Raw genomic sequence first — 26,518 nt, forward strand, 5'->3', positions numbered from 1 at the left:
AAAATCTCCAAACAAACAAAAGCCCAGGGCCAGACGGCTTCCCGGGGGAATTCTACCAAACATTTAAAGAAGAACTAATTCCTATTCTCCTGAAACTGTTCCAAAAAATAGAAATGGAAGGAAAACTTCCCAACTCATTTTATGAGGCCAGCATCACCTTGATCCCAAAACCAGACAAGGATCCCACCAAAAAAGAGAGCTATAGACCGATATCCTTGATGAACACAGATGCGAAAATACTCAACAAAATACTAGCCAATAGGATTCAACAGTACATTAAAAAGATTATTCACCACGACCAAGTGGGATTTATTCCAGGGCTGCAAGGTTGGTTCAACATCCGCAAATCAGTCAATGTGATACAACACATCAATAAAAGAAAGAACAAGAACCACATGATACTCTCAATCGATGCTGAAAAAGCATTTGACAAAGTACAGCATCCCTTCCTGATCAAAACTCTTCAAAGTGTAGGGATAGAGGGCACATACCTCAATATCATCAAAGCCATCTATGAAAAACCCACCGCAAATATCATTCTCAATGGAGAAAAACTGAAAGCTTTTCCGCTAAGGTCAGGAACACGGCAGGGATGTCCATTATCACCACTGCTATTCAACATCGTACTAGAGGTCCTAGCCTCAGCAATCAGACAACAAAAGGAAATTAAAGGCATCCAAATCGGCAAAGAAGAAGTCAAATTATCACTCTTCGCAGATGATATGATACTATATGTGGAAAACCCAAAAGACTGCACTCCAAAACTGCTAGAACTTATACAGGAATTCAGTAAAGTGTCAGGATATAAAATCAATGCACAGAAATCAGTTGCATTTCTCTACACCAACAGCAAGACAGAAGAAAGAGATATTAAGGAGTCAATCCCATTTACAATTGCATCCAAAACCATAAGATACCTAGGAATAAACCTAACCAAAGAGACACAGAATCTATACTCAGAAAACTATAAAGTACTCATGAAAGAAATTGAGGAAGACACAAAGAAATGGAAAAATGTTCCATGCTCCTGGATTGGAAGAATAAATATTGTGAAAATGTCTATGCTACCTAAAGCAATCTACACATTTAATGCAATTCCTATCAAAGTACCATCCATCTTTTTCAAAGAAATGGAACAAATAATTCTAAAATTTATATGGAACCAGAAAAGACCTCGAATAGCCAAAGGGATATTGAAAAAGAAAGCCAACGTTGGTGGCATCACAATTCCGGACTTCAGGCTCTATTACAAAGCTGTCATCATCAAGACAGCATGGTACTGGCACAAAAACAGACACATAGATCAATGGAACAGAATAGAGAGCCCAGAAATAGACCCTCAACTCTATGGTCAACTCATCTTCGACAAAGCAGGAAAGAATGTCCAATGGAAAAAAGACAGCCTCTTCAATAAATGGTGCTGGGAAAATTGGACAGCCACATGCAGAAAAATGAAATTGGACCATTTCCTTACACCACACACGAAAATAGACTCAAAGTGGATGAAGGACCTCAATGTGTGAAAGGAATCCATCAAAATCCTTGAGGAGAACACAGGCAGCAACCTCTTCGACCTCAGCCGCAGCAACATCTTCCTAGGAACATCACCAAAGGCAAGGGAAGCAAGGGCAAAAATAAACTATTGGGATTGCATCAAGATCAAAAGCTTTTGCACAGCAAAGGAAACAGTTAATAAAATCAAAAGACAACTGACAGAATGGGAGAAGATATTTGCAAACGATATATCAGATAAAGGACTAGTGTCCAAAATATATCAAGAACTTAGCAAACTCAATACCCAAAGAACAAATAATCCAATCAAGAAATGGGCAGAGGACATGAACAGACATTTCTGCAAAGAAGACATCCAGATGGCCACCAGACACATGAAAAAGTGCTCCATATCACTGGGCATCAGGGAAATACAAATCAAAACCACAATGAGGTATCACCTCACACCAGTCAGAATGGCTAAAATCAACAGGTCAGGAAATGACAGATGCTGGCGAGGATGCGGAGAAAGGGGAACCCTCCTACACTGTTGGTGGGAATGCAAGCTGGTGCAGCCACTCTGGAAAACAGCATGGAGGTTCCTCAAAATGTTGAAAATAGAACTGCCCTATGACCCAGCAATTGCACTACTGAGTATTTACCCTAAAGATACCAACGTAGTGATCCAAAGGGGCATGTGCACCCGAATGTTTATAGCAACAATGTCCACAATAGCCAAACTATGGAAAGAACCTCGATGTCCATCAACAGATGAATGGATCAAGAAGATGTGGTATATATACACAATGGAATACTATGCAGCCATCAAAAGAAATGAAATCTTGCCATTTGCGACAACATGGATGGAACTAGAGTGTATCATGCTTAGCGAAATAAGTCAAACAGAGAAAGACAACTATCATATGATCTCCCTGATATGAGGAAGTGGTGATGCAACATGGGGGTTTAAGTGGGTAGAAGAAGAATCAATGAAACAAGATGGAATTGGGAGGGAGACAAACCATGAGTGACTCTTAATGTCACAAAACAAACTGAGGGTTGCTGTGGGGAGGGAAGTTGGGAGAAGGGGGTGGGATTATGGACATTGGGGAGGGTATGTGCTTTGGTGAGTGCTGTGAAGTGTGTAAACCTGGTGATTCACAGACCTGTACCCCTGGGGATAAAAATATATGTTTATAAAAAATTAAAAATTAAAAATTAAAAAAAAATACTGACAAAGCTCTAGTGACACTCATTAAGAAAAAGGAGAGCCCAAATAAAGTACAAATGAAAGAGAAAACATGGGCAATACACTTTTTGACAGCAGTCTTAGCAATATGTTTTTGGCAAAGCAACAAAAGCTAAAATAAAAAATTGAATTACATCAAACTAACGTGGTTTTGTACAGTAAAGAAAACTATTAACAACAAAAAAACAACCTACTGAATGAGAGAAAATACTTGCAAATCACATACCTGATAAAGAGTTTATATCTAAAATACATAAAGAACTTACACAATTTTTTAAAGATTCTATTTATTTATTTGAGAGAGAGAGTGAGAGTGAGAGTGCATGCCAAGGCAGAGGGAGAGGGAGAAGAAAATTCTCACTGAGCAGGGAGTCCATCACAGGGCTCTGTCCCAGGACCTGGGACCCTAAGGTGATGACCTGAGCTAAAGGCAGATGTTTAACTGACTCAGCCATCCAGGTGCTCCTACACAATTTAATACCAAAACCAAATAAATAGGGGCACCTGGGTGGCTCAGTCAGTTAAGCAACATCAGGTCATGATCATGTCATGATCCTGGAGTCCTGGGATCAAGTTCCTCATTCAGTTCCGGGCTCAGCAGGGAGTCTGCTTCTCTCTCTATGACCCTCTCCCCTCTCATGCTCTCTCTCACTCTCTCTCAAATAAGTAAATTAAGTATTTTAACAAATCAATAAATAGCAAATTAAAAACCTGGTTAAAAAATGGGCAGAGAACTTGAATAGATAAGTTCCCAAAGAAGACATACAGGTGTCAACAGGCATATGATAAAATGTGCAACATCACTAATTACCAGGAAAATACAAGTCAAAACCATAATGAGATGTCAGCTCACAGCTCTCAGATTGGCTATTATCAAAAAGACAAAAAGTAAGTGTCAGCTATGATTAGAGAAAAGGGATTCTCGTACATTGTTGATAAGTATGTAAACTGGTATAGACACTATGGAAAATAGTATAGAAGTTCCTAAAAAAAATCAAAATAGAACAATCATGTGATCCAAAAATTCCACTTCTGGGTATTTATCTGAACAAAATGAAAACACAAATTCAGAGATATATATATCCCTATGTTCATTGCAGCATTATCTGAATAGCCAAATATGGAAGTAACCTAAGTATCCATTGATAGATGAGTGGATAAAAAAGATGAGCTAGAGATATACAACAAAATATCACTCTACCACAAAAAAAGGATGAAGTCTTGCCATTTGTGACAAAACAGATGGACCTAGAGGGTATTATACTAAATGAAATAAGTCAGACAAAGACAAATGTCATATAATTTCATTTACCATAGAATCTGGGAAACAAAAACAAACAAATAAAATAAAACAGAAACGGACTCATAGATGCAGAAAACAGTTGATTACCACAGAAGACAGGGGTCAGGGCAGGGAGACAAAATAGATGAAGGACTTAAGAGTTAGTTACATACCTCCAGTTAGAAAATAGTAAGGTATGGAGAGATCATGTACGAATAGAGAATAAAGTCAATATTTCAGTAACTCTATATGGTGACAGATAGTAACGACACTTATTGTGGCAATCATTTCATAATATATTAAGTTGTCAAATCATTATGATGTACATAGGAAATTAACAGGGCATGTTATAATTATACTTCTATATATAAAATTTAAAAAGAAAGAAATTTTGCTAATTCCTAGTAATATATACACAACAACAGTAAAGGAAGTTAAAAATGCTTAGTGTTCTTCAGGTATTCTGTGCTATTTATAAATTCCAGGACACTGCAAGCTTTCTTGTATTTTAATCAGAGGATTTTTTTATGGGTTTCAGTAGCCAGAAAACTCTCATCCATATATCATAGGTTATGGCCTTTTAGTTTATTTCACCTCTTCCAAGAATTCCTTTTTCAGTGATTTACATTTTTTTGAAAATATTATCCCCCTAATCTATGTCTATACCAAACAAAGAAAATCATTTTCAAAGACCTGAACTCAAGATGTTGGAGAAGATACTCTAACTAAACAAAGGGTGCTGAAAGAACAACTAAACATGCAAGCAACTTCCTGATTATCTTGAAATAAGCTCTACAATTTATTAAATGCGCCTGAGACAGCTCAAAAATATCCAGACATCTTCTGATATTCCTAAAGTCTTTTTCTTCAACCATTCATTGAAACATGAGATTAGGAAACTTTAAATATAATACTTTTTTCCTCCCTTCCTTCCTTCCTATTCCTTCCTTCCTTCCTTCCTTCCTTCCTTCCTTTCTTTCTTTCTTTCTCAATTTTCTTTTACCTTTGATCCTTCAGGGCCATTTTGTCCAGGAATCCCAATATCTCCTGGAAAACCCTAGGGAAGATAAAAACATAGAGAATTTACTCAAAAGCCATTATTATATGTCTGTTAAACATATAAAAATTTCCTTTGCTATTCTCTCATCCCCAGTTAGAGTACTTTATACCACTCAAAGACTCAGTATTAAAAGCGAATTATTAGGCAGTTGTTTAACTGTGGAATACAAAACTGACAAAATGTACTAAAACAGAATTTACTCCAACAGTTATTCACAATTTTTGGACCCAAAGAAAATTCTTCAATCCAGTCTAAGAGTACCAAAGTCTTATTCCAAAACCAACCACAACATGGAAAAAAGGCAAAAAGTTTCATAATAGGTCCTTCCAATGATCTATGGGACACATGGCCACCCAAGGATTAGGGGAATATAATTTGTTAGATTTACTGTTTACTAACCGAATGTTAATTTGTACATTTTTGTTAGGCAGAAATGCAAATAACTTCTATCTGGTGAAAAAAATAACCATAAAGGTTAATAGACAGGATATTAGTTAGTTTTGTATCTAATTTAGTTATCTTATTTTAACATTGCCATATTTAATAGTCAATACTTAGCTCTTCAAATGCTACTCAAACTCATCTTAACATCCTACCGATTTCATCATTAATTAATGAATTCAAAAAATTTTTTCACCCATATTTACTTTATATTTGCCTGAAAATCACAATTTTATGTTTTTGGAAATTATGTTTTGGCAGTCTAAAATAATTGGTTCAAGAAACAGAATGGAGCTAGTGTTAAATAAAACTTGTTCTGGGGAAAGTTCTAGAATGTTGCTCTAAAATAATTAGATCAATCAATGTTCTTGCTGAAATAATAAATTAGAATGTGATTTATCATAATTAGTTTCAATAATGAGAATACGCTAATAAGTGCAGTTTTATTTCTATTGATTTTATCACAGATAAACCTATTTTCTGCTGGCTTGGGAAAAGGAACAGAAGGTAAGATGAGTACAAGAATCAGAATCTTTATTTAGTATGTTATTTATTTGAGAGAGAGAGAGAGAAGGGGCAGGGGCAGAGGGAGAAACAGACTCCCTACGGAACAGGAGCCCACAGCGGGGCTCCATCCCAGAACCCTGAGATCATGACCTGAGCCTAAGTTAGATACTTAACTGACTGAGCCACCCAGGTGCTCCAAGAATCAGCTTGTTAAAAAGTAAAAGTTGCAAGTAAATATGAATGGAAGCTAGAAAAGGTAGCTCAGTGAAGCAGTAAATATGACGGCAGTAAAAATGCCCACAAGTTACATGGAACTGCAAGGCTGATTCTGGAATACTCATACTGGAAATACAAACAAATAAAAAAAGCGATACTAACTCATCCAGTCCAGATTAGGAGAGAAAGGCCTTGACTCTGATTTAAAATTTGTATTCTATGGAGAAAAATATTATTTAGGGACATTTCTGGCAAGAAAGAAGACAATGATAACAGAGAAACTGGTCACAGGATCAGATTTAAGTTTGGCAACAGAATATTTTTAACACAGACTTGTTGATTGCTTTTCTAATTAAAGAAAAAATCGGTTCAACTATGTCTTCTATGCCTAAATAATCTTCCCTCATCTTTCTTCAACTAAAGACTTATGTTTTAAATAGAAAATTGAATAATATTTTTTTCCAGGTTTTCATTTAAATACCAGCTAGTTCACATACAGTGCAATGTTAGTTTTAGGTATAGAATTTAGTGATTCATCACTTACATACAAGATCCAGTGCTCATCACAAGTGTCCTCCTTAACACTTATCACCTATTTAACCCATCGTTTTGCCCACCTCCCCTCCAATAAACAACAGTTTGTTCTCTACAGTCAAATTATGAAGAAGCCCAAATATTCATTGACCAATGAATGGATAAAGAAAATGTGGTGTGTATATATATATATTCCATTATATATATATATATATATATATATATATATATATATATATAAAATCTTACATATAAATATAAAATGGAATATATATAAATGGAATATTGCTCATCCATGAAGCAAATATTGCCATTTGCAATGACATGGATGGAGCTAGAAAGTAATATGTTAAGTGAAATAAGATGACCAGAGAAAGAAATACCATATGATTTCACTCATATGTAGAATTAAAGAAAGAAAAGTGAACATAAGGGGGGGAAAAGACAAACCAAGAAAACTGAGTGATATTTTGCTTCTTTGATCCCCAAACCATGAGTTAGGTCTCTTCTAGGAATTCACACCATCTTAGAGTCCTAAAAGGTCACTTAATATTGTGTTAAGGCTTATATTATTTTCCTCATCAAACTGTAAACCCCTTGAAGGCAGTTTTAGGTCTTATGAACTATAATATTTCCAGCAACTAATACAATGCCTGGCACATAGTAAGTGCTGAAAAAGTTATTTTGTTGTTGTCATTGTTGAGTGACTGACTTGTTTCTTTCAGGGGAAAAAAAAAAAAAAGACAACAAGTCTTTTTTTGACTTTTGGTCCCTGGGTACTGGTTTACAACCACTGGTTGAGAGCATCCTCACGGATAAATTATTAGTTCCTGTCCATCCTCTAATGAGCCTGAAACACCTTGTCATTCTAGAAAGCAAAAAGACTATGAAAGATTTTAACTCCGGAGTTATGTTAAAAGAACCAAGGGGCTTGAAGAGGATCCCAGTGAGAGGATATGGAACAATATGAATTTCAATATGGATAAGAATTGCAATGGATTGAAACATATCAAATACTTTAAATTTACGAGTTTGTAATGATTCAACAATTAAAGAACTGCCCATGTATAGAGAATGAAAGGAAGTCAACTCCTTGTTTTGAAAACTGGTAAAGAAAGGTGAAGAATCAAGCACTTTTTCTACTTTCCCCATATGCACTGTGCTGCTACTAATGAAAAAGTAGATGAGGGAGTGTATGCAACCAAAAATAATCAATCACCTACATCTAATTCGTCTGGGCAGTTATCAACTGTTATTAACATCATTAAAAAAGAAATAACTAGACATTGTGTGCTTCCTGATGAAAGAATACAGTATCAACTATAGTCTTACCAAAAACAAACAAACAAAACTCAATATGGTCAGGTCTCTGTATGTGACTACCCAGGTCACATGACTGGGGATCTTTAACAGCTAAATTGTGAGGGAGAAGGGGTGAATGGAAAGAGAGCTTGTAGACTGAAAGACATAGTAACAAAATAAGTCTACACTATAGTTTTAAAAGATGCACACTTGAATGACAAACCATAAAAGAAAAAAGCACTGCCAACTTTTGAGAGGAGAGAAAGGCTGTGGTTCCTTCTTAAACATTAAAATAATAGTAAAGGAATATTTAAAAAAAAAACAAAAACCTGACATGCTAAAGACCAGGAGAATAGAGGATGACAGATGTCAATAATTTGGAAACTTTTTATTTCTTTTTGTTGTCTGATTGCTGTGGCTGGGATTTCTATACTATATCAAATAAAAATGGTGAGAATGGACATCCCTGAGTTGTTCCTGACCATAGAGGAAAAGCACTTATCTGTCAGAATGACTAAAACTAACAACACAAGAAACAACAGGTGTTGGCAGTAATAGAGAGAAAAAGGAAATTTCTTGCACTGTGTGGAGACTGAGCAGAAGGCAGCGTCTTAACACAATGAGCCATCCAGGTGCCCTAAGGAATTCTTTTTAACTCTCAAATTTAACATTCAAAATTTAAATCAAATGGCAGGACATGGCTGACCTTGCCAAATAGCAACATTTCAAAGAACTTACAGGCTGAAAGACAAAAAGTACATCAAAGTATAATTTCTGTTAAAAAATTATGTTCATAGTAGCAATGGCCACAGTCGCCAAACTGTGGAAAGAACCAAGATGCCCTTCAACGGACAAATGAATAAGGAAGATATGGTCCATATATATTATGGAGTATTATGCCTCCATCAGAAAGGATAAATACCCAACTTTTTTATCAGTCATCGTGGATGGGACTGGAAGAGATTGTGCTGACTGAAATTAGTGAAGCAGAGAGAGTCAATTATCATATGGTTTCACTTACTTATGAAGCATAAGGAATAACACAGAGGACATTGGGAGATGGAAAGGAGAAGTGAGTTGGGGGAAACTGGAGGAGGAGACAAAGCATAAGAGAACTGTGGACTCTGAGAAACAAACTGAGGGTTTTGGTGGGGTGGGAGAGGGGGGTTGGGTGAGCCTGGTAGTGAGTATTGTGCAGGACAAGTATTACATGGAGCACTGGGTATGGTGCATAAACAATGAATTTTGGAACACTGAAAAGAAATAAGACGAAAAAGAAAAGAAAAAAAATTATGTTGGCATGAAGCTATACAAGAAAAAAATTACAAATAAAAATCTGATAAAGATGTTTTCATTCATTTTAACTTGAAATAATTTGGAAAATTTTGAAAAGTCAAAATGGTTTCTTCCACAATGTGTTTCATTATCTCGGTTAAGTCATCACATCACAATAGAAAATAAACATCTCAGTGAGAAGAAGAAACAGCAGCCTCACTTCTGGTGACTTTATTTTCAGCTGAGATACAAGAGACATATAACATATTAATTTCAGCTATAAAACACATTCATTCAAATATGTATTTATTGTGAAATGCTTACCACAATGTCTAGTTAACATTTTAATCACTACAAATGGTTACAATTCTTTTTATATTATGGTGAGAACTTCTAAGATCTACCCCCTTAATGACTTCTGGCAGTAGTTAGAAGTTTGGAAACTACAGTGTCCTAATAAAGTCCATGATGCTCTATGACATACATTGAGCACTTTAGTATTTCTTTGTTAAGAGTTATAAAGTCTCTGTTTTCTACTAAAATATATAGTCCTTCTGGTAAAAAAAAAAAAAAAAGGTTAAAAATGGTAAATGGATAAACAATCTATAAATAAATAAATCCAAAGGATAAGCTAATTATGGTATATCAGAAAATGAAACCTGACGTGGCAACCTAGATGAATATTGAATGTGTTCTATATTCTTGGCTCCTTTGTCATAGATTAATTGACTGCATATGGATGGATTTATTTCTGGGCTTTCTATTCAGTTCCATTGACATATGTATCTGTTTTTTGTTTTGTTTTGTTTTGTTTTGTTTAAGATTTTATTTACTTATTTCAGAGAGATAGAGAGATAGAGAGAGAGAGAGAGAAAGAGAGAGAATGAGAGGGGAGAAGGTCAGAGGGAGAAGCAGACTCCCCACGAAGCTGGGAGCCCAATGCGGGACTCAATCCTGGGACCCCAGGATCATGACCTGAGCCAAAGGCAGTCACTTAACCAAGTGAGCCACCCAGGTGTCCCTATATGTCTGTTTTTAATGCAAATACCATACTGTTTTGATTATTATAGCGTTGTAATATACTTTGAAATCAGCAGAGTGATGCCTCCCTCCAGCTTTGTTCTTCTTTCTTGAGATTACTTTGGCATTTTGAGTTTACCTGTGGTTCCATATACGTTTTAGGACTATTTGTTCTATTTCTGTGAAATAGAATTTTGATAGAGCTTGCACTGAATCTGTAGATAGACACATTTGGGTAGTACCGACATTTTGACAATATTAATTCTTCTAATCCATGAACATGGAATATCTTTCCATTTTATGTGTGTCTTCTTCAATTTCTTTCATCAGTGTCTTAAAGCTTTCAGTAAAGATGTCATTCACCTCCTCAGTCAATTTATTCCTAGAGATTTTATTCTTTTTGATGCAACTATTAAGTGGGATTGTTTTCTTAATTTTCATTTTCAGATAGCTCATTATTAGTGAATAAAAACACACTTTTTGTAGGTTGATTTTACACGCTTTTTAATAGAAATAGTCTAATCAATTTCTATCAAGAAGCAGAAAACTGAAGTGGCTTTAAAAATCGTAAATAAAAATGTGTCTTCTATTTTCAGACTTCTCACATGGGTTTACAGGACTGATAAGAGTGACTCAGCATTCTCTCCAGTAATGCCAATGTTTTATTACTCCCTAATCACTAAAGGCCAGAGACAAATTAACATTTTTAAGGCAAAACCTGGGAACCAAAGTACTAGCAGACTCCATTAGTTTCCTGGGAAATCACAAGGATAAAATGTGGTCATTCTTATTTTGGCAGTAGTTAGAGGTTTGGAAGCGAGCATGTCCTATTAGAGTAAGTACATGATACTCTATGGCATACATCGAGCCCTTTAGTATTTCTTTGATAAGTGTTACAAAGTCTGTTTTCTACTGAAAATGGTTAAAAAATGGTTAAAAATGGCAAATGGGTTTTTGGCAGCTTCCAAGATGGAGGAGTAGGATACCTTAATTTCATCTGGTCCCAGGAATTCAGCTAGATAGCTATCAAACCATTCTGAACACCTGTGAACTCAAACAGAGACTAAAGAAAATAGCTGCAATTCTATGAACAGAAAAGCTACCACTTTCTGCAAGGTAGGAGGTGCAAAGAAGTGCATCTGAGGTGATATATGGGAAGATAGACCACAGGGGTAAGGAAGCCTCTGTCAGCTGGCTACTAGAAAGTGATAAAGCATCAGAACCCAAAATCAGAACTTCTAGAAGTCTGCTCTGGTGAGGGACATTTCTCTGGTGGCTAAGTTGGGGGCAGAACCCTCGCTAGGACAGTGTGGTCTCAGGACCCCAGGGTCACAGAAGACTGGGTGTGCCTGAGTGCGGCAAAGCTCCCAGGGAAGCGAGCAGCAGAGTGAGTCATGGAGTGGGCTCTCAGCTCAGGACTGTGATAAATAGTGATCAATGGCACAGTCAGGGGGCCACTGTTCTTCAAGCAGGGACCCAAAAAGCAGCAAATCCAGGGAGATGCCCCTTCCTCCCTGGGGAGGTGCAGCATGGGAACCTGCTGTAGGAATCTGCTGGGTTTGGAGTATCCAATGGGGCCATTTGCCCGAGATACAAAGGCTCAGTCCCAGGCTGGGTGAGCACACAGTGCAGATAGAGACTCGGGACACAGGAGTGATTGACTGATTTTATCTGGGTGCTCTCTAAGGAGTGGGATCCCAAGCTCTGGCCTCCAGGGCTGCAGATGGGGAGGCCACCATTTTCATTCTATCCTCGAAAGCTTCACAGAAAGCCTTTACGGTACAAAAGCCACCTAGAGCAAACCGGGGTTGATTACTTAGGCTGGCCCCTGGCAAGCAAGGGTGGTCCAATTCCTCATAAGGCAAAGACTTTTGGGAATTAACCCAGCAGGCTCCTTCCCCAGAAGATCAGAAAGAACATCCAGCCTAGACCAAGTTTACTGATCAATGAGAACTACAAATATTCTAGGGGAATACAGCACACAGAATTCATGGCTTTTTTCCATGATTCTTTAGTCTTTCAACTTCAGTATCTTAATTGTATCTTTCTCTTTTTAAAATTTTTCTTTCTTCCTTTTCAATCAACTTATCAACTCCTTTTTAAAAAATCTTTTTAAATTTTCATTTTTATAGTCACATTCTATCCCTTCATTATATTTAACCTTATTTTTGCATATACGTAAGTTTTTCTTTCTTTAAAATTTTGGGATGCAGTTTCCTGTAACAGATCAAAATACTCCCAAAATCTAGCATATGGCTCTGTTCTATTCACCTGCCTGATCACATTATCTCTCTCTACTTTTTTCTTCTTCCTCTTCTTTTTTTTTTTTTTTTTTTGGTCTTTTTAAAGTTTTTTTTTTTAAATTTTCATCTTTACAGTTATATTCTATATAACTTTGTCAAATTAAAAGTTTTTCTTTCTTTACAATTCTGAGATGTCATTTCCTCTAACAAACGGACCACTCTCAGGAGATAATGTATTGCTTTGTTCTGTTCAAAACTGAAGGCATCACAATTCCTGATTTCAAGCTGTATCACAAAGCTGTACAGTACTGAGCCCTAAAACAAACACATATATCAATGAAACAGAACAGAGAACCCAGAAATAAAATGCTGTTATAGGCAGTAGCATCATTTAGGCCATTTAACTCTTTTGAAAGTTTTCTATTTTTCATTGACTTTTATATTGATTTTGCTTTAAATATACAAGAACACAATACAGTTGGCTTAAATTTATCTTAAGTAGTTTATAAGTCTAAACAAAGTAAAAATGAATTTATCTCTTATAAAAACAGTCCTATTAAAACAGGATAAAACTAATAAATCATTCAAGCTGGGGCAACACATAAGTTATGGACTCCTAAAGGGCGAAGTTATTCTAAGTCTAGTTTGGTGCTTGGATATAGTACATTCAATAAAGATTTGACAGCTTCAATTGATGAGCAAATTAAAAATAAACTATTTACACAATTATATTTTCAGTTGTATAGTTTCAAAGTTATTCTTTGTCAAAACAAACAAACATAACACTGCCCACCAAAACCCAAGTAGCATCGCTTCTATAGATAGGATAATAACATACGCAAACGAGAAAGAATGCAGTCAGACGGAGAGAGGTTCTATAAGGGGAGAATTCCATTTAAGACATGGATCCAAAAAACAATTGCAAGATTTTATTTTTTAGTATTTATGGAAGTACATGCCATGTCAGTAATATGGTGAATCCAAGTTAGAAAGCAATAAAAAAAAAAAAAAAGATGAAAATGACCTTTTCAGAGTGAGAATAATCCATGTAAAAGTTAATGCCAAAAAAAAAATTTTTTTTTTTTGACAAGGCAGAAGTAATAAATTCACTTTCCCAGGAAACTATAGAAACGAAACTTAAGCACAGAGCAGCATACAACTGCAAATTAAGGAACTATTCTGTCTTCAGGGAAAACCACAAACAGAAAATATGAGCTTCTGGAAAAATAAAGACAAAATAAGGAATTCATCTAGGTATCTGGCTTTCTTTCACTCTCTTTTGCTGTTTTAGAACTAAAAACAATCAAAAGCAATTTTTTTTTGTTATGATATTGAAAATCTTTGCAATCTTTGCAAATGATTACTGCTATTCATGTATTTTCCCTTTTGCAATTCTATATTTTTGAGTAATAAATTTAGCACAGCTGAATTCCATTAATATGTAGCATCCTAAAAACTCAACAGAGAAAATCCAGAGACAATAATGACAATGAAAATTCCTTATAACACCACATACACTCTCTAAATGACTTGTTTGGTAGGGCTTTCTTTAAATAATATTATTAGTACACTTGAAGTCACGCTACAAAATCAGTTGCAAAGTCCATTTTTATTTTACTGAAATCCATGCAAAGCTATACTAAAGTTTTAATTTTAAGATAAACTATGTTGATATGACCCTTATTTGACCCTTAGATTTGGATAACCTATGTGACAAAAAGCAGATCAGTGTTAGACTAGGGAAGGGAGGAACATGAGAGAGAGAAAGGAAGAATTACAATGGTGACCAAAGAAATTTTGGGATTTTTAAAAAGATTTTATTTATTTGTGAGCAAGAGAGGGCTCATGAGCAGAGGGAGAGGGAAAGGGGAGTGAGAGGGAGAGACTCTAAAGCAGACACTGTGCTGAGCATGGAGCCAACACAGGGCTCAATCTCAGGACCCTGAGATCATGACCTGAGCCAAAACCAAGAGTTTGACACTTAACCAACTGAATCAACCAGGTGCCCCGGAAATTCTGGGATTTGATGGATGTGTTCACTATCTTGATTTTGGTGATAATTTCATGAACTATACCTATGTTAAAAATGATCAAATTGCACAATTTGAACATATGTAGTTTGTTATGTCAGTTACACCTCAATAAAAGTATAAAAGAAAAGGTAAATGGTACTGGGTGTACCCAGTCCTCGTACCATACAATGTATATTCTGGAGACCATCTCAGATTTTCCCTTTTTCAGTGTGTTTAAGTTTGTGGCAAGGAATAGGAAGTTAGATGACTTAAAAGTTGATTTGTATTTTTATGAGGGACTGGCATATATCAATCGCCTACTTTTTTTTTTTTTTTTTAATTTTTTTTTTTTTTTTTTTTTTTATTTTTTATAAACATATATTTTTATCCCCAGGGGTACAGGTCTGTGAATCACCAGGTTCACACACTTCACAGCACTCACCAAATCACATACCCTCCCCAATGTCCATAATCCCACCCCCTTCTCCCAAACCCCCTGCTCCCGGCAACCCTCTTTTGTTTTAAATGCACAGCTATGGGCATGGGCCACTCTACCTTGTTTCCTATTCTCTCTTTTCTCCAAATGGAATGAATATTGTGGCTATTTTGTTTTCTTTCTAAAATCATACTGATTATCTGAGATCAGACCTATATATAGACCTCACTGAAAAGAATCCACTTTACTCCCAGAATCTGGACTTGGAGCTAAAAGCAGTAAGTGATCAATAGATTGGGTTATCTCCCTTTGGAGAAGGGAGAGTCTATTTTCAGCTGTGCAGGTGGATGTCTATGTTACTAGAGGCATTTAAAAAACTATATAAGTGTGGTTTGGGGGGGTGCCTTGGTGGCTCAGTTGGTTAAGCATCCAACTCTTGGTTTTGGCTCAGGTCAAGATCTCAGGGCCTTGAGACTGAGCCCTGCATTGGGCTCCATGCTGGGCATGAAGCCTGCTTGTCATTCTCCCTCTCCCTCTGTCATCCCCTCCATCTTTTAATTTAAAAAAGAAAAAACTGTATAACTGGGAGAATGGTATATGTAGATACTAGGCACCAAAAATGTAAAATGTAGAGAGCATCTTCTTTTTGTCTGCTCACCATCTCTGAAAAACTACTCTTCAGTTTCCAGTCTATGTGCTTCTGGTCCCAATCCCAATTTCCAGGGGTGAGTAAATGACCCAAATCTTGCCAATTACAGTATTCCAACCTCATGATTACTGTGACTGATTTAAAGATAATCATGTAACCCAAGCCAGATTGGCTGAAATCCACGTTAGAATTTTTGCTAGAGCTCTAAGGAAAGAATGCTTTCTTTCTGCTAAGATTGCTAACTCTCAGGGCAATATAAGTGTAGAATTGCCAAAGGCCACCTTTTCCACAGTGTGTTGTGAAAGAAGCCAACAGACGTAAGTAAGGCTAAGAGATGGACAGTGCTTGATTATAGTCATCAAACTTCTATAGTCAGTCAAAACTCTAGGCACATGCACTGCTGGACTTCCTGATTATATTAGGCCATGCTAAGTTTTGCTTAAAACCACTTGAGGTAGCTTTTGTTATTTTTAATGGAAACGGACTTGACTAAAACACTGAATTATATGCAGTTTTTTAAGCCCACCTAGCTTCGTCATGTATCTGTACTGGAGTACCCTTGCCCTCTGTTTCCATTTGACAAGCCACTACTATTTCTTCAAGTCTTTGCTCAAGCCACCAGACTTCTTGGAAGCCTTCTATAATTCCTTGCTCCAGGTTCCCTATTCATATAAATTGTTACCAACTCAAATATAACATAATCTGTGAGGCCTTTCACGGTTCCCCTTAGCCAGAATCAGTAGCTTTTTCCTTTATATTCATACAGAACTCTGTTAATATGGCTATTTAGTACTAATGACTCCATATTGTAATTAAGGTTTTTTTTCTTTTTTTCCAATAAAATGTGACCTCATAGAGGAAAATGAAGGTATCTTACCTATCTTTATACTGCTAACATTTAACTTAACATGCAGCTGGTATACACTTCTCCATAGTCACTTGCATTTCTGCACATTATACAAATGGGTTACCAACTATCCACTGTTCCAGTCTATCTTTTCAGAGATTTTCACCATAGCAAAAATGGCCATAGTGTCTCCCTTTGCAGCAAAAGGCAGGAGTGCTTACTGTCCATGTAATAATTTCTTTGTGGAACAAAGTTTTGTTGTTGTTGTTGTTGTTGTCTTTTTTTTTAAAAATAACTGACCATTATAAAAGATTCAGTTTCTCTAAGTTCAAAGTTCCTTTTAGGTAATACAACTACTGCATATGCAAATGTCATCTAGCTCTCTCACATCACCCTATGAGAAGTAAACCTCCATGAATCAGAGCAAAAATGCTGATATTCTGGAAACTGTTATTGTTAAGAATAATAAAATGTCCTTTGTCTCTGTCTGAGGAGTCTTGCATCTTCTTTTTTTTTTTTTTAAGATTTTATTTATTTATTTGACAGAGATCACAATGAGGCAGAGAGAGAGAAGAGAAAGCAGGCTCCCCACTGAGCAGAGAGCCCGATGTGGGGCTTGATCCCAGGACCCTAAGATCATGACCTGAGCCAAACAAAGAGACTTAACCCACGGAGCCACCCAGGCACCCCTTGCATTTTCTGATAAAAATCTGTGAAACTATTAGGCTAACTTGCAGGCGTGGGATCCTTCACAGTCTCTGACAATTCTGGTGATGCGAATGGGATACTGGTGGAGACATAGCTTTTTAGAAGAGGAAGTATGAAGGCCTTACCACATGTTTAATTATATTTGAGGAAAGGCCATGTGAATAGGCAGTAAACATGTTAACCAAAGTGTATGATCAACCAGACAATAACTGGTTCTCTTCTTTATTGTCTGCTAAAAGGAGGAATTGGAGGAGACGGCTATAGACCAAGTACCAGGAACAGAAAGTATCTTTGAAGACAGTTGTTTTAAATGTTAACTTTCCTCGGGGTGGGAAGATTTCTTCATTAATCTAGTGAGCAACCTCAGATCTACCTCAATGTAAAAAGAGTACTCAATACTATTAGTAATAGCAACTAATAGTACTAAGGTTCCTCCTGGGTAGCCAGAAGATTCTGTCCTCTTTTAAACAACAGTTATGAAAACTCCCACCTACACTATGAAAGGGCAGAAATTTGTGACCACTATGGGCAGAAACCAGGCAAATCAATAAAATTTTGCCTGGTTCATTTGGGAGATCAGGGGTAGGTTCCATATTTTTCACAATAAAGAACTGTAATATTAGGCTTCACTATCTAGCTACTAAAAACTCTGTCTTGGTATCACTTGGAGTCAAAGGCCTTGTGCAATTTGGCACCAGCCTAGTTTTATAACCTTATCTACCACTCTATACCAACACAAGGAATCTGCATCAGGAAGTCAGTTTCATTCACTGTTCTATAAATCCACTATGTATATTACCTAGATGGCAAGGCTCAGGACCCTGATATTGTGACCTGAGCCAAAACCAAGAGTTGGATGCTTAACCAACTGAATCACCCAGGTGCCCCAGAAATTCTGGGATTTTATGGATGTGCAATGATTGTGCAATGATCAAATTGCACAATTTAAACATATGTAATTTGTCATATGTCAATTAGACATATGATTTGCTCTGCCTGGAATGCATTCCCCTTTTCCTGCCATTTATTCATCAACAATGTAATTCAAGATCCATCTTTTCAATGAACCCTTCCCTAATCCTTCCATCTCAATCCTTTCTTGCTTAATCTCTCTCTACTAACACTGAACTATAATAACTACTTATTTCTTACATGATACTTTTACTATTATCTCACAGTATATGTTTATATCCTCTTTTTCCAAAATAGATTATAAATTGTCCCAAATTAGAGACAATATATTATTTTTGTATATATCCTATAGTGTTTATAGGCATAGCTCTCACACAGTAGGAACTCAAGAAATGATTTGTTATTGACAGATATGATATTTTCTTTCAGCAACAGTGTTTGAGTAACAACTAAAAACATCAAATTACTCAACCAATCCCAAGTGGTACTTCTTTGTTAATAAGTAACTGGTTTAAGTAAAGGGGATCCATCTGGACTAAGATCTACTCAACTGGCTGCAGGTGGCCTTATTCAAGTTAAGTCCACTGAGGTGCTAAAATGGACATTTATAAGGTATACCTTTTCTTGATATGGGCAGACTCTCCAAATGAACTTTGATATTTGTCTCTAGTGAAGACCACCCTGGTGGAAAAAAAGGACCCACAGCTTGGCCACTTCTGGGATCTCTCTGATTAGTAGTCTCAGCTCATTTTGTAGTAAACAACTGGCCTCACTTACTGAGAATGTCATCCAATATTCAACTATTTGGCAATCTCACTAGTCCACTGAGGTTAACAGCTGAATCAACAAACATTCTAACTATCCTGCTACCAAATCTGAAGATGGTTTGCTGCCAGAACTGGGAGGAAACATAGGTTTAGTTCTCAAAACTGATACTACTATGGTTAAAGAAGTAGGGAAGATTTCTGTACAGCATTTTCCATATGTTTTTGTTAAAAGCAGACAAAGAACTAGCATGGAAAAAAATTAATCTTATGTTTTAAGGTACATGATGTCTTATCTTGGGAGATCTCTAATATTTATAATTCTGGAAAGAGCTAAGTGCACAGATATGTTTACTTCTCTGGTACAGCCATTTAACTTGCCTACAATAAGTAAAACATTATGAAGTAAGGAGAAAAAAAGCTTTGAAGTGGTTTGAAGTGACATTTGGTCAGATGATTTTAATGATGAACAGTCTCTTCAAAGCAATGGCAAAAAACTTAGCATTTATAACAAAAGCTTCAGAGTGCTTTGCTTTCATTGATTTTGAAGATCTGAGATTCTGAACTAGAAGGTACTAGAAAGAAATATTGGCCAGTCCCATCTTATTGGTAGTACAGATGACAACACAGATGGTACAATTAATTTGAGGAGCACCAAGTTTGAATCACCCATGAATCTTTCCCTGCTCACTAAATGACATCCTAAATTCTACAATTCAAGACTCATTGCATTAGTTCCAGGTTTCTGTTTAGTGTTAAAATGTAAATATCCTTGAAAGGGGATTCTACTGAAGTTAGCTCTTCTACTAACCACTTACTGCCTGGAGTAAAATATATTTATCAGATCTTTAGAAACAAGCTTTGATGAGAAGGATAAATTATGGAAAGGAAAAGAGACACTGGTTGTTTGAGATAGATAAGAACTCATGCTCCAAAGGAAAAGAACAGAGGAAGCTCATTGCCCATAACAATTGAGTTATTTGGCTATTTTATAATTTTTTTCCGAGACTAAACTGATTATAGACTTTCAAAGTATTAGCTGATTTTTAATTTTTTATTATATCAAACCTAATTAATTTTGATGTCTGAAAAAAAGACAAACAGAGACAGTGGAGGCTTTGACATAGTCAGAATTGAATACTGAATTCTTGAATATAAGTTCTTTGCAGTCAAAACCAAATCTAATTGACCTAGGCATTTTTAAATTTTTTTATCTTTTTTAGTGATGAACATATAATGGTTATCTCAAAAAAGATCTGTTGAAAAGAAATAGTTAGAACTGGATTCTCTAAAGAAGAACTTAAATGGAAGAGATATTTCTATAGTTAGGTAGACCTCTGGGTTCTAAGGATCAGACAGTCACTCACATCTACATGACTACCAATCATATCATGTAGAGTGTATGTCAGAGATCCTGCCAGCATTAAAAAATCTAAAATATCTTTGTGTGATGGTCTCTATCAGAACATTGTTTAATTCACCAGACTACCACCTACAGAAGTCAGTTGTATTGTGGAGACTGACTGTAGACTACCACAGCTCCAGTTGCAGCTGCTGTGTTAGACACAGCAGATTACTATGTCCTTCTATATTTGGTATGTAATCACTGATTTGGCAAGCACACTCTTTTCCTTTATAATTAAAAGAAGATTTAAAAATAGTCTGCATTCATGTGGGGCCCTTCAAATTTGGAAGTATCAGTTCATCTTCACAGAAACAAATACATATTTGTAAGAGTTTACCCTTTCTTCCTTTAAAGCTCCAACTAGCACCACTATCTAGAAAATTATAGAATGCTTGATCCAAAGGCATGGAACCCCACAGAGGATAGCATTTGAATAAGATAATCTCTCTAGATCAAAGCTCTAGGAGTGGGCTCCTGGTATGATTCACTGGCCTTCACCTTCTCTGCACCGATTAGAGGTAGCCAGCCTTACAATACAGTTGAACTGCCTTCCAAAATTATAATTGAAGTGCCAACTTAAAGGAAACAATATGAAAGGAGTACCACCCTTTGGGATATAGTGTTTTTTTTTTTTTTAAGTCACAGACCTGTATATGGCACTTTTGTCTCTAATAGGAGGGATGCATGATTCTGGAAACCAAAGAATAGAAGTGGATATGGTCCTATTTACCATCACTCCCAATGATGCACTATATTTTGTACTTTCTTTCCCCCAAACCTCAGACTCTTCAGGGTTAGATATCCTGTTACCCAAAGGGTCTCTCTCTTGACAGAAGACCCAGCAAACATCCCAATAACTAAACTAAACTTAGTGCTGTCAACAGGGCACTTTGGCCTTTTTATGATAAGCTCTGAGCAAACAAAAAGGGAAGTCACCATACTGGCAGGGTTAATTGACCCTGAAAAACAAAAACAGGCAAAACTTCTTTACACAAAAAGGGCAGGAACGGATACACATGGAATTCAGGTGATACACTGAACATCTCTTAGAACTCCTCTCAAGAGTTCATATTCTCAGTAATGAAGGTCAAGGTCATAGCACTAGGTAAGCTACCAAGACCCACAGAGGTGACAGCTGAAGGTGAAAGGAATTTAAAATAGGTAGTGAAGGAGAGAATGATGAGTAACAACTGTGATCTCAATAGCAATTAGATCAGTAGCAGACATAGTACATGCCATTTACATAGATCAGTTAGATCAGAAGTAAGTGAAGATATAGGAAAACCTAAACAACATAATAAAGAAGAGCCAGTCACTACATAAACTCCACATTTAATAATAAAAATATACCTCCTTGTCAAGTGTATATTGAAAGGTATAATGAAATGTCAAGTGTATACTGAATCACAAAAAATGATCACAAAAAAAGAGAAAAGATTGATAAGGTCCAAAAAATAGAATCTTCTGATAACAATGCAATAAAAGTAAGAATTATTACAAAACCATAAGAGGCTCTCCCACCTGGAAATTCTAAAATTTCTTTTTAAATAACTCCTGTGTGATAAGAGAAATAACTAAAATTACAAAGTCTCTAAAAGACTATGGTAGTAAAAATACTGCATAACAGAATCTTTGAAATACATTTAAAGTAGTAGGCAGAGGGAAAATAACAGTTCTTAATAGTTTTTGGAATGAAAATAAAACAACAAAAATAAATAAAATTAATTAAAATTAAATTCCTAAATTAAAAAAAAGAATATTCAAGAAATAATAAAGACAAAAGGAGAAACTAATTTGTAGAGAAAAGAAAAACAAAAAAACAATAAATAAAAATTTCAAAAATTTGAGATAAAAGTAACTGGACAAATGAAATCACCTAACCAAAACAAGAAAAAAAGGATAAGTACGTACACAAATATTAAAAAAAATATTCATGGCACATGGGAAACAATCATTAAAATAAAAATTTAAAAACCATGAGACTATTTTGTGGATTTATATGGAAGTAAATTTGAAAACCTAGATGAGACAGATAATTTCCTAAAGACAATTTAACCAATCTAACCCCATTAGAGATAGCTTAAGAAGATTAATTTCTGCAGAAGCTGTAAAAAAAATTCATCAAGGAACTACCCCATAAAAAAGCATCAATTCCAGATGGTTTCACAGAGGAACTCCATCAAAGCCTCATAGATAAGATAGGCTCAACGTTTCATAAATTACTCCGTAGCACTAAAAATTAAGACTTCCTAATTATTTTCACAAAATAAGTATAACATTAAAACCTAAACTTGACAAAGAAGTACAAAAAAAGATTGAATATTATAGATCAAGACCACTTATAAATACTGATGCAAAAGTACAAATAAATATTAGTATATATTGGTAAATATTGATACAGCCATTATAGAAGACAGTATGAAGTTTCCTAAAAATAATTAAAAATAGAACTACCATATGATCAAGCAATTCCACTTTTAGGTATTTATCTAAAGAAATAGAACACACTAACTTAAAAAGATGTATTCACCCCATGTTCTTTGCAATATTGATTCACAACAGGCAAGGTAAGGAAACAAAATTCAAAAGTGGATTATCTAAAAATAATCCATTTGATGGGTGAATGGAAAAGAAGTGATACGAAGGAGAGAAGATGGTGGCAGAGGAAGAGGACCCTAGGTATGCCCTGTTCTGCTAATACAACTATTAAACTATTATAACTATTAAATCCTCCTACATAGCCCCAAAATTGATCAGAAGACTGGCAGAACAAACTCTACAACTAAAGGTAGAGAAGAGGCCACATCAAAGAAAGTAGTAGAAAGTGCAGAGATGTGGGGTACCTGGGTGGCTCAGTGAGTTAAACCTCTACCTTCAGCTCAGGTCATGATCTCAGAGTCGTGAGATCAAGCCCCGCACCAAGCTCTGTTCAGCAGGGAGCCTGCATCCCCCTCTCTCTGCCTGCCTACTGTGATCTCTCTCTCTCTCTGTCAAATAAATAAATAAAATATTTTTTTTTAAAAAAAAGAAAGGATTATGGCTGATGTGTTGGGGAAGGAGATGCAGTTGTAGAGGAGGGTGAATGATAAGACTAGAACACAGGTCAGTATGTGGGGAAAAGTAATCCACATAACAATAGCTTGGAAAGGGAGAGGGGCTGAATTTTTTGAGTTCTTGCAACCAATAGGGCTTAAAACCTCAATTTTTAAAGGTGGGTATGGCTGAGATAGACCCCAGAGTGCACTGCCCTGATCGTGGAGAGAAGGCAGGCAATCTGTTGACATACAGCATGGAAACAGCAATCTGAAGAGTGTTTGGGTCACATAGTAGGGAGGTTATTCATTCATCTTGGAGTATGTCTCAAAGAGGCAGCATTCATGGAAAGACCCCTCTGGAAACAAATGAACAGACTAAAGCTGTGTCCCTGCCCTGCACCTCAGTATAAGCCCACGGTGCCCTGCAGAAACCAGCACAGCCCAGTACTCCCTATCTAATATGCTTATACCAAGGCCTATCACCTTGTGCTCCAGTGGAACTGGCCCTCCCAGTCATGTTTGCCTCAGTTGCAATGGGTCTCAACCCAAAGCCCTGCTCATGTTGGATCTCCTAATGTGAAGGTTTGCAGAACATCAGTTCCAGTGGCAGTGGCAACAGGTCTCATTTCATAAACCAATCAGAGCATACCTAGTTAGAACGTGCCACATTCAGGCCAAGGACAAAATACTACTCACAACAGGCAAAGAGAGCCTCTGCAGATGACTGGGCTGATGAATAAAGGAGCCAGAACAAAGCAGCAAAGCACACATACTCTGTAGACACTCTAAAAATTGCCAGACCCTGAAGGACAAAGGATACTAGAGAACAGGGCAATATAGGACCTCCTTTTCATAAGGCCATTCCCCTCAAAAACAGCAGACATAGTTGACTTTCTTAACACAGAGAAACAGGCAAGAAACTTAGAAAAAATGAGAAGACAGATAAATTTATCCCAAATGAAAGAAGAGGACAAGGTTACAGCCAGAGATTTAAGTGAAACAGACGTACGTGACATGCATGATATAGAATTTAAACTACTGATCATAAGGATACTTCCTGGACTTGAGAAAAGAGTGAAAGACATGAGTGAGACCCTTAACACAGAGATAAGGAATAGTGTAGCGGAGATAAAGGGCTCCATAAATAAAATGAGAAACATGCTTGATGGAATTAACAACAGACTGGAAGAAGCAGAGGAACAAATTAATAACCTAAAAGACAGAGTAATGGCAAGTAATCAAGTTGAACAAAAGAGAGAAAAAGGAATTATGCAAAAGGAGAATAGAGTTAGGGAACTCAATGACTCCCTTAACCATAATAACGTTCATATTATAGGAGTCTCACAAGAAGAAGAGAGAGAAACAAGGGAGCAGAAAATTTATTTGAAGAAATAATAGCTGAAAATTTCCCTTAACTGGGGAAGGAAACAGATATCCAGATCTAGGAGGCACAGAGAAGCCCCAACAAAATCAACAAAACAGATCCATACCAAGACACTGTAATCAAACTGGCAAAATACAGTGATAAAAACATTTTAAAGTATCAAGACAAAAGAAGACTAACATACAAGGGAAACCCCTAAAGCTAGCAGGTTTTTTTTTTTTTCTACCTCTGAAACAGTGTGACATTTGTGTAGGAATCATTCAATGGAATCATTCAAGTGGAATAGAAAACAAAATCCAGACATAGACCAAAGAAACATGAAAATTTAGTATTTATAGAGGTGGCATTTAAAAATGACTAAAGTAAAGACCAATTGCTTAACAAATAGTTCTGGGACAAGTGATAACCCATTTAGAAAAAAACAAAAACAAACAAACAAACAAACAAAAACTCCAAGTGATCTGCTTAAGTTACTCAGGCTGTATTAATCCCAAAACTATGTTAATTTTTCAGATATCAACTTAAACTTTTTATCACCCAGTAATTAACAAACACTATCACAGAAGTATAAAACTAGGTGTCATCATTTGGCTCCTAATAGAATTACTTTTACTGAATTATACTTTGACATTATGACATCAGTCTTAAAGATGGAAATCACACAATACCATGAACTGCTGCCCTTCTTTTGAACTATTAAAGTGTTTTTTATACAGAGGAGAAGAGAGTCATCTAGTTGAACATGTTTTACTGTTTTGGCCAATAGGAAGTTCAGACTAAAATTTACAATACAATTTAAAAAAAAAAAGTACAGGGCTTTGCGGTTAGGTTTTGAGAAAAGATGGCTTTTCAATCTCAGCTGAGTTATTTATTTTTTTAAAGATTATTTATTTATTTATTTATCTGTCAGAGAGAGAGAGAGAGCGAGAGAGAGAGAGAGAGCATGCACAAGCAGGGGGAGTGGCAGGCAAAGGGAGAAGCAGGCTCCCCACTGAGCAGGGAGCCTGATGTGGGACTTGATCCCAGTACTCTGGGACCATGACCTGAACCAAAGGCAGACACTTAAACAACTGAGCCACCCAGGCATACCCTCAGCTGAGTTCTTAATACCACTCAGAAATTATTTTATAAGTCTTTACTCACTCTCCCACTTACTTCTCACAGATCTCCTTAAGCACCCTCTTTCCATATGTCCACAGTCCTCTAACTCTTGGGTGTGTCTCCTACATTTAAAGAAAACAAAATCTACTCTATTTTACCTCTTTTAACTTCTTTCTCCCTTTGAAACAAATCTCTATACTTGTGCTATGAAAAACTCACTTGTTCTTTTTTTCAAATTATTTGTATTAACATAAAATGTATTATTTGCCCCAGGGGTACAGGGCTGTGAATCATCAGGCTCACACATTTCACAGCACTCACCACAGCACACACCCTCCCAATGTCCATAACATGTCTGTAACCAAACCACCCTATCCCCTACCTCCCCACCCCCCAGCATCCCTCAGTTTGTTTTGTGAGTACACAACTCATTTATTCTTGATCTTTCTTGCTTTTTAGAGAAATGTGAATTTTACCCCCAGGAGTTACTTTAGGTACAACACCTGAAGTTTTTAAAGTGGTTTGTTCTCATCCAGTTCTAAATATTTTCTAATTTCTATTGTGATTTTTTTCCTTTTCTGTATGTCTTTACATTACCAAAGTTTATTTTACAGCTCTTATATTGTTAATTTAAAGCTTAATTGC

The 26,518-nt window shown here is 36.2% G+C and overlaps 1 protein-coding gene across 1 annotated transcript in view; it reads right to left on the reverse strand.

Moving 5' to 3' along the window:
* COL24A1 (collagen type XXIV alpha 1 chain) overlaps nucleotides 1-26,518 on the reverse strand; it is a 379,684-nt gene that overhangs the window by 247,484 nt on the left and 105,682 nt on the right. The window contains exon 19 of the mRNA XM_059377096.1: nucleotides 5,026-5,079. Coding sequence (XP_059233079.1) covers nucleotides 5,026-5,079 — 54 coding nt within the window. The remainder of the gene's footprint in view (nucleotides 1-5,025; nucleotides 5,080-26,518) is intronic.

Source organism: Mustela nigripes, chromosome 14 (assembly GCF_022355385.1).
Source record: "Mustela nigripes isolate SB6536 chromosome 14, MUSNIG.SB6536, whole genome shotgun sequence".
NCBI classification, from domain to species: domain Eukaryota; kingdom Metazoa; phylum Chordata; class Mammalia; order Carnivora; family Mustelidae; genus Mustela; species Mustela nigripes.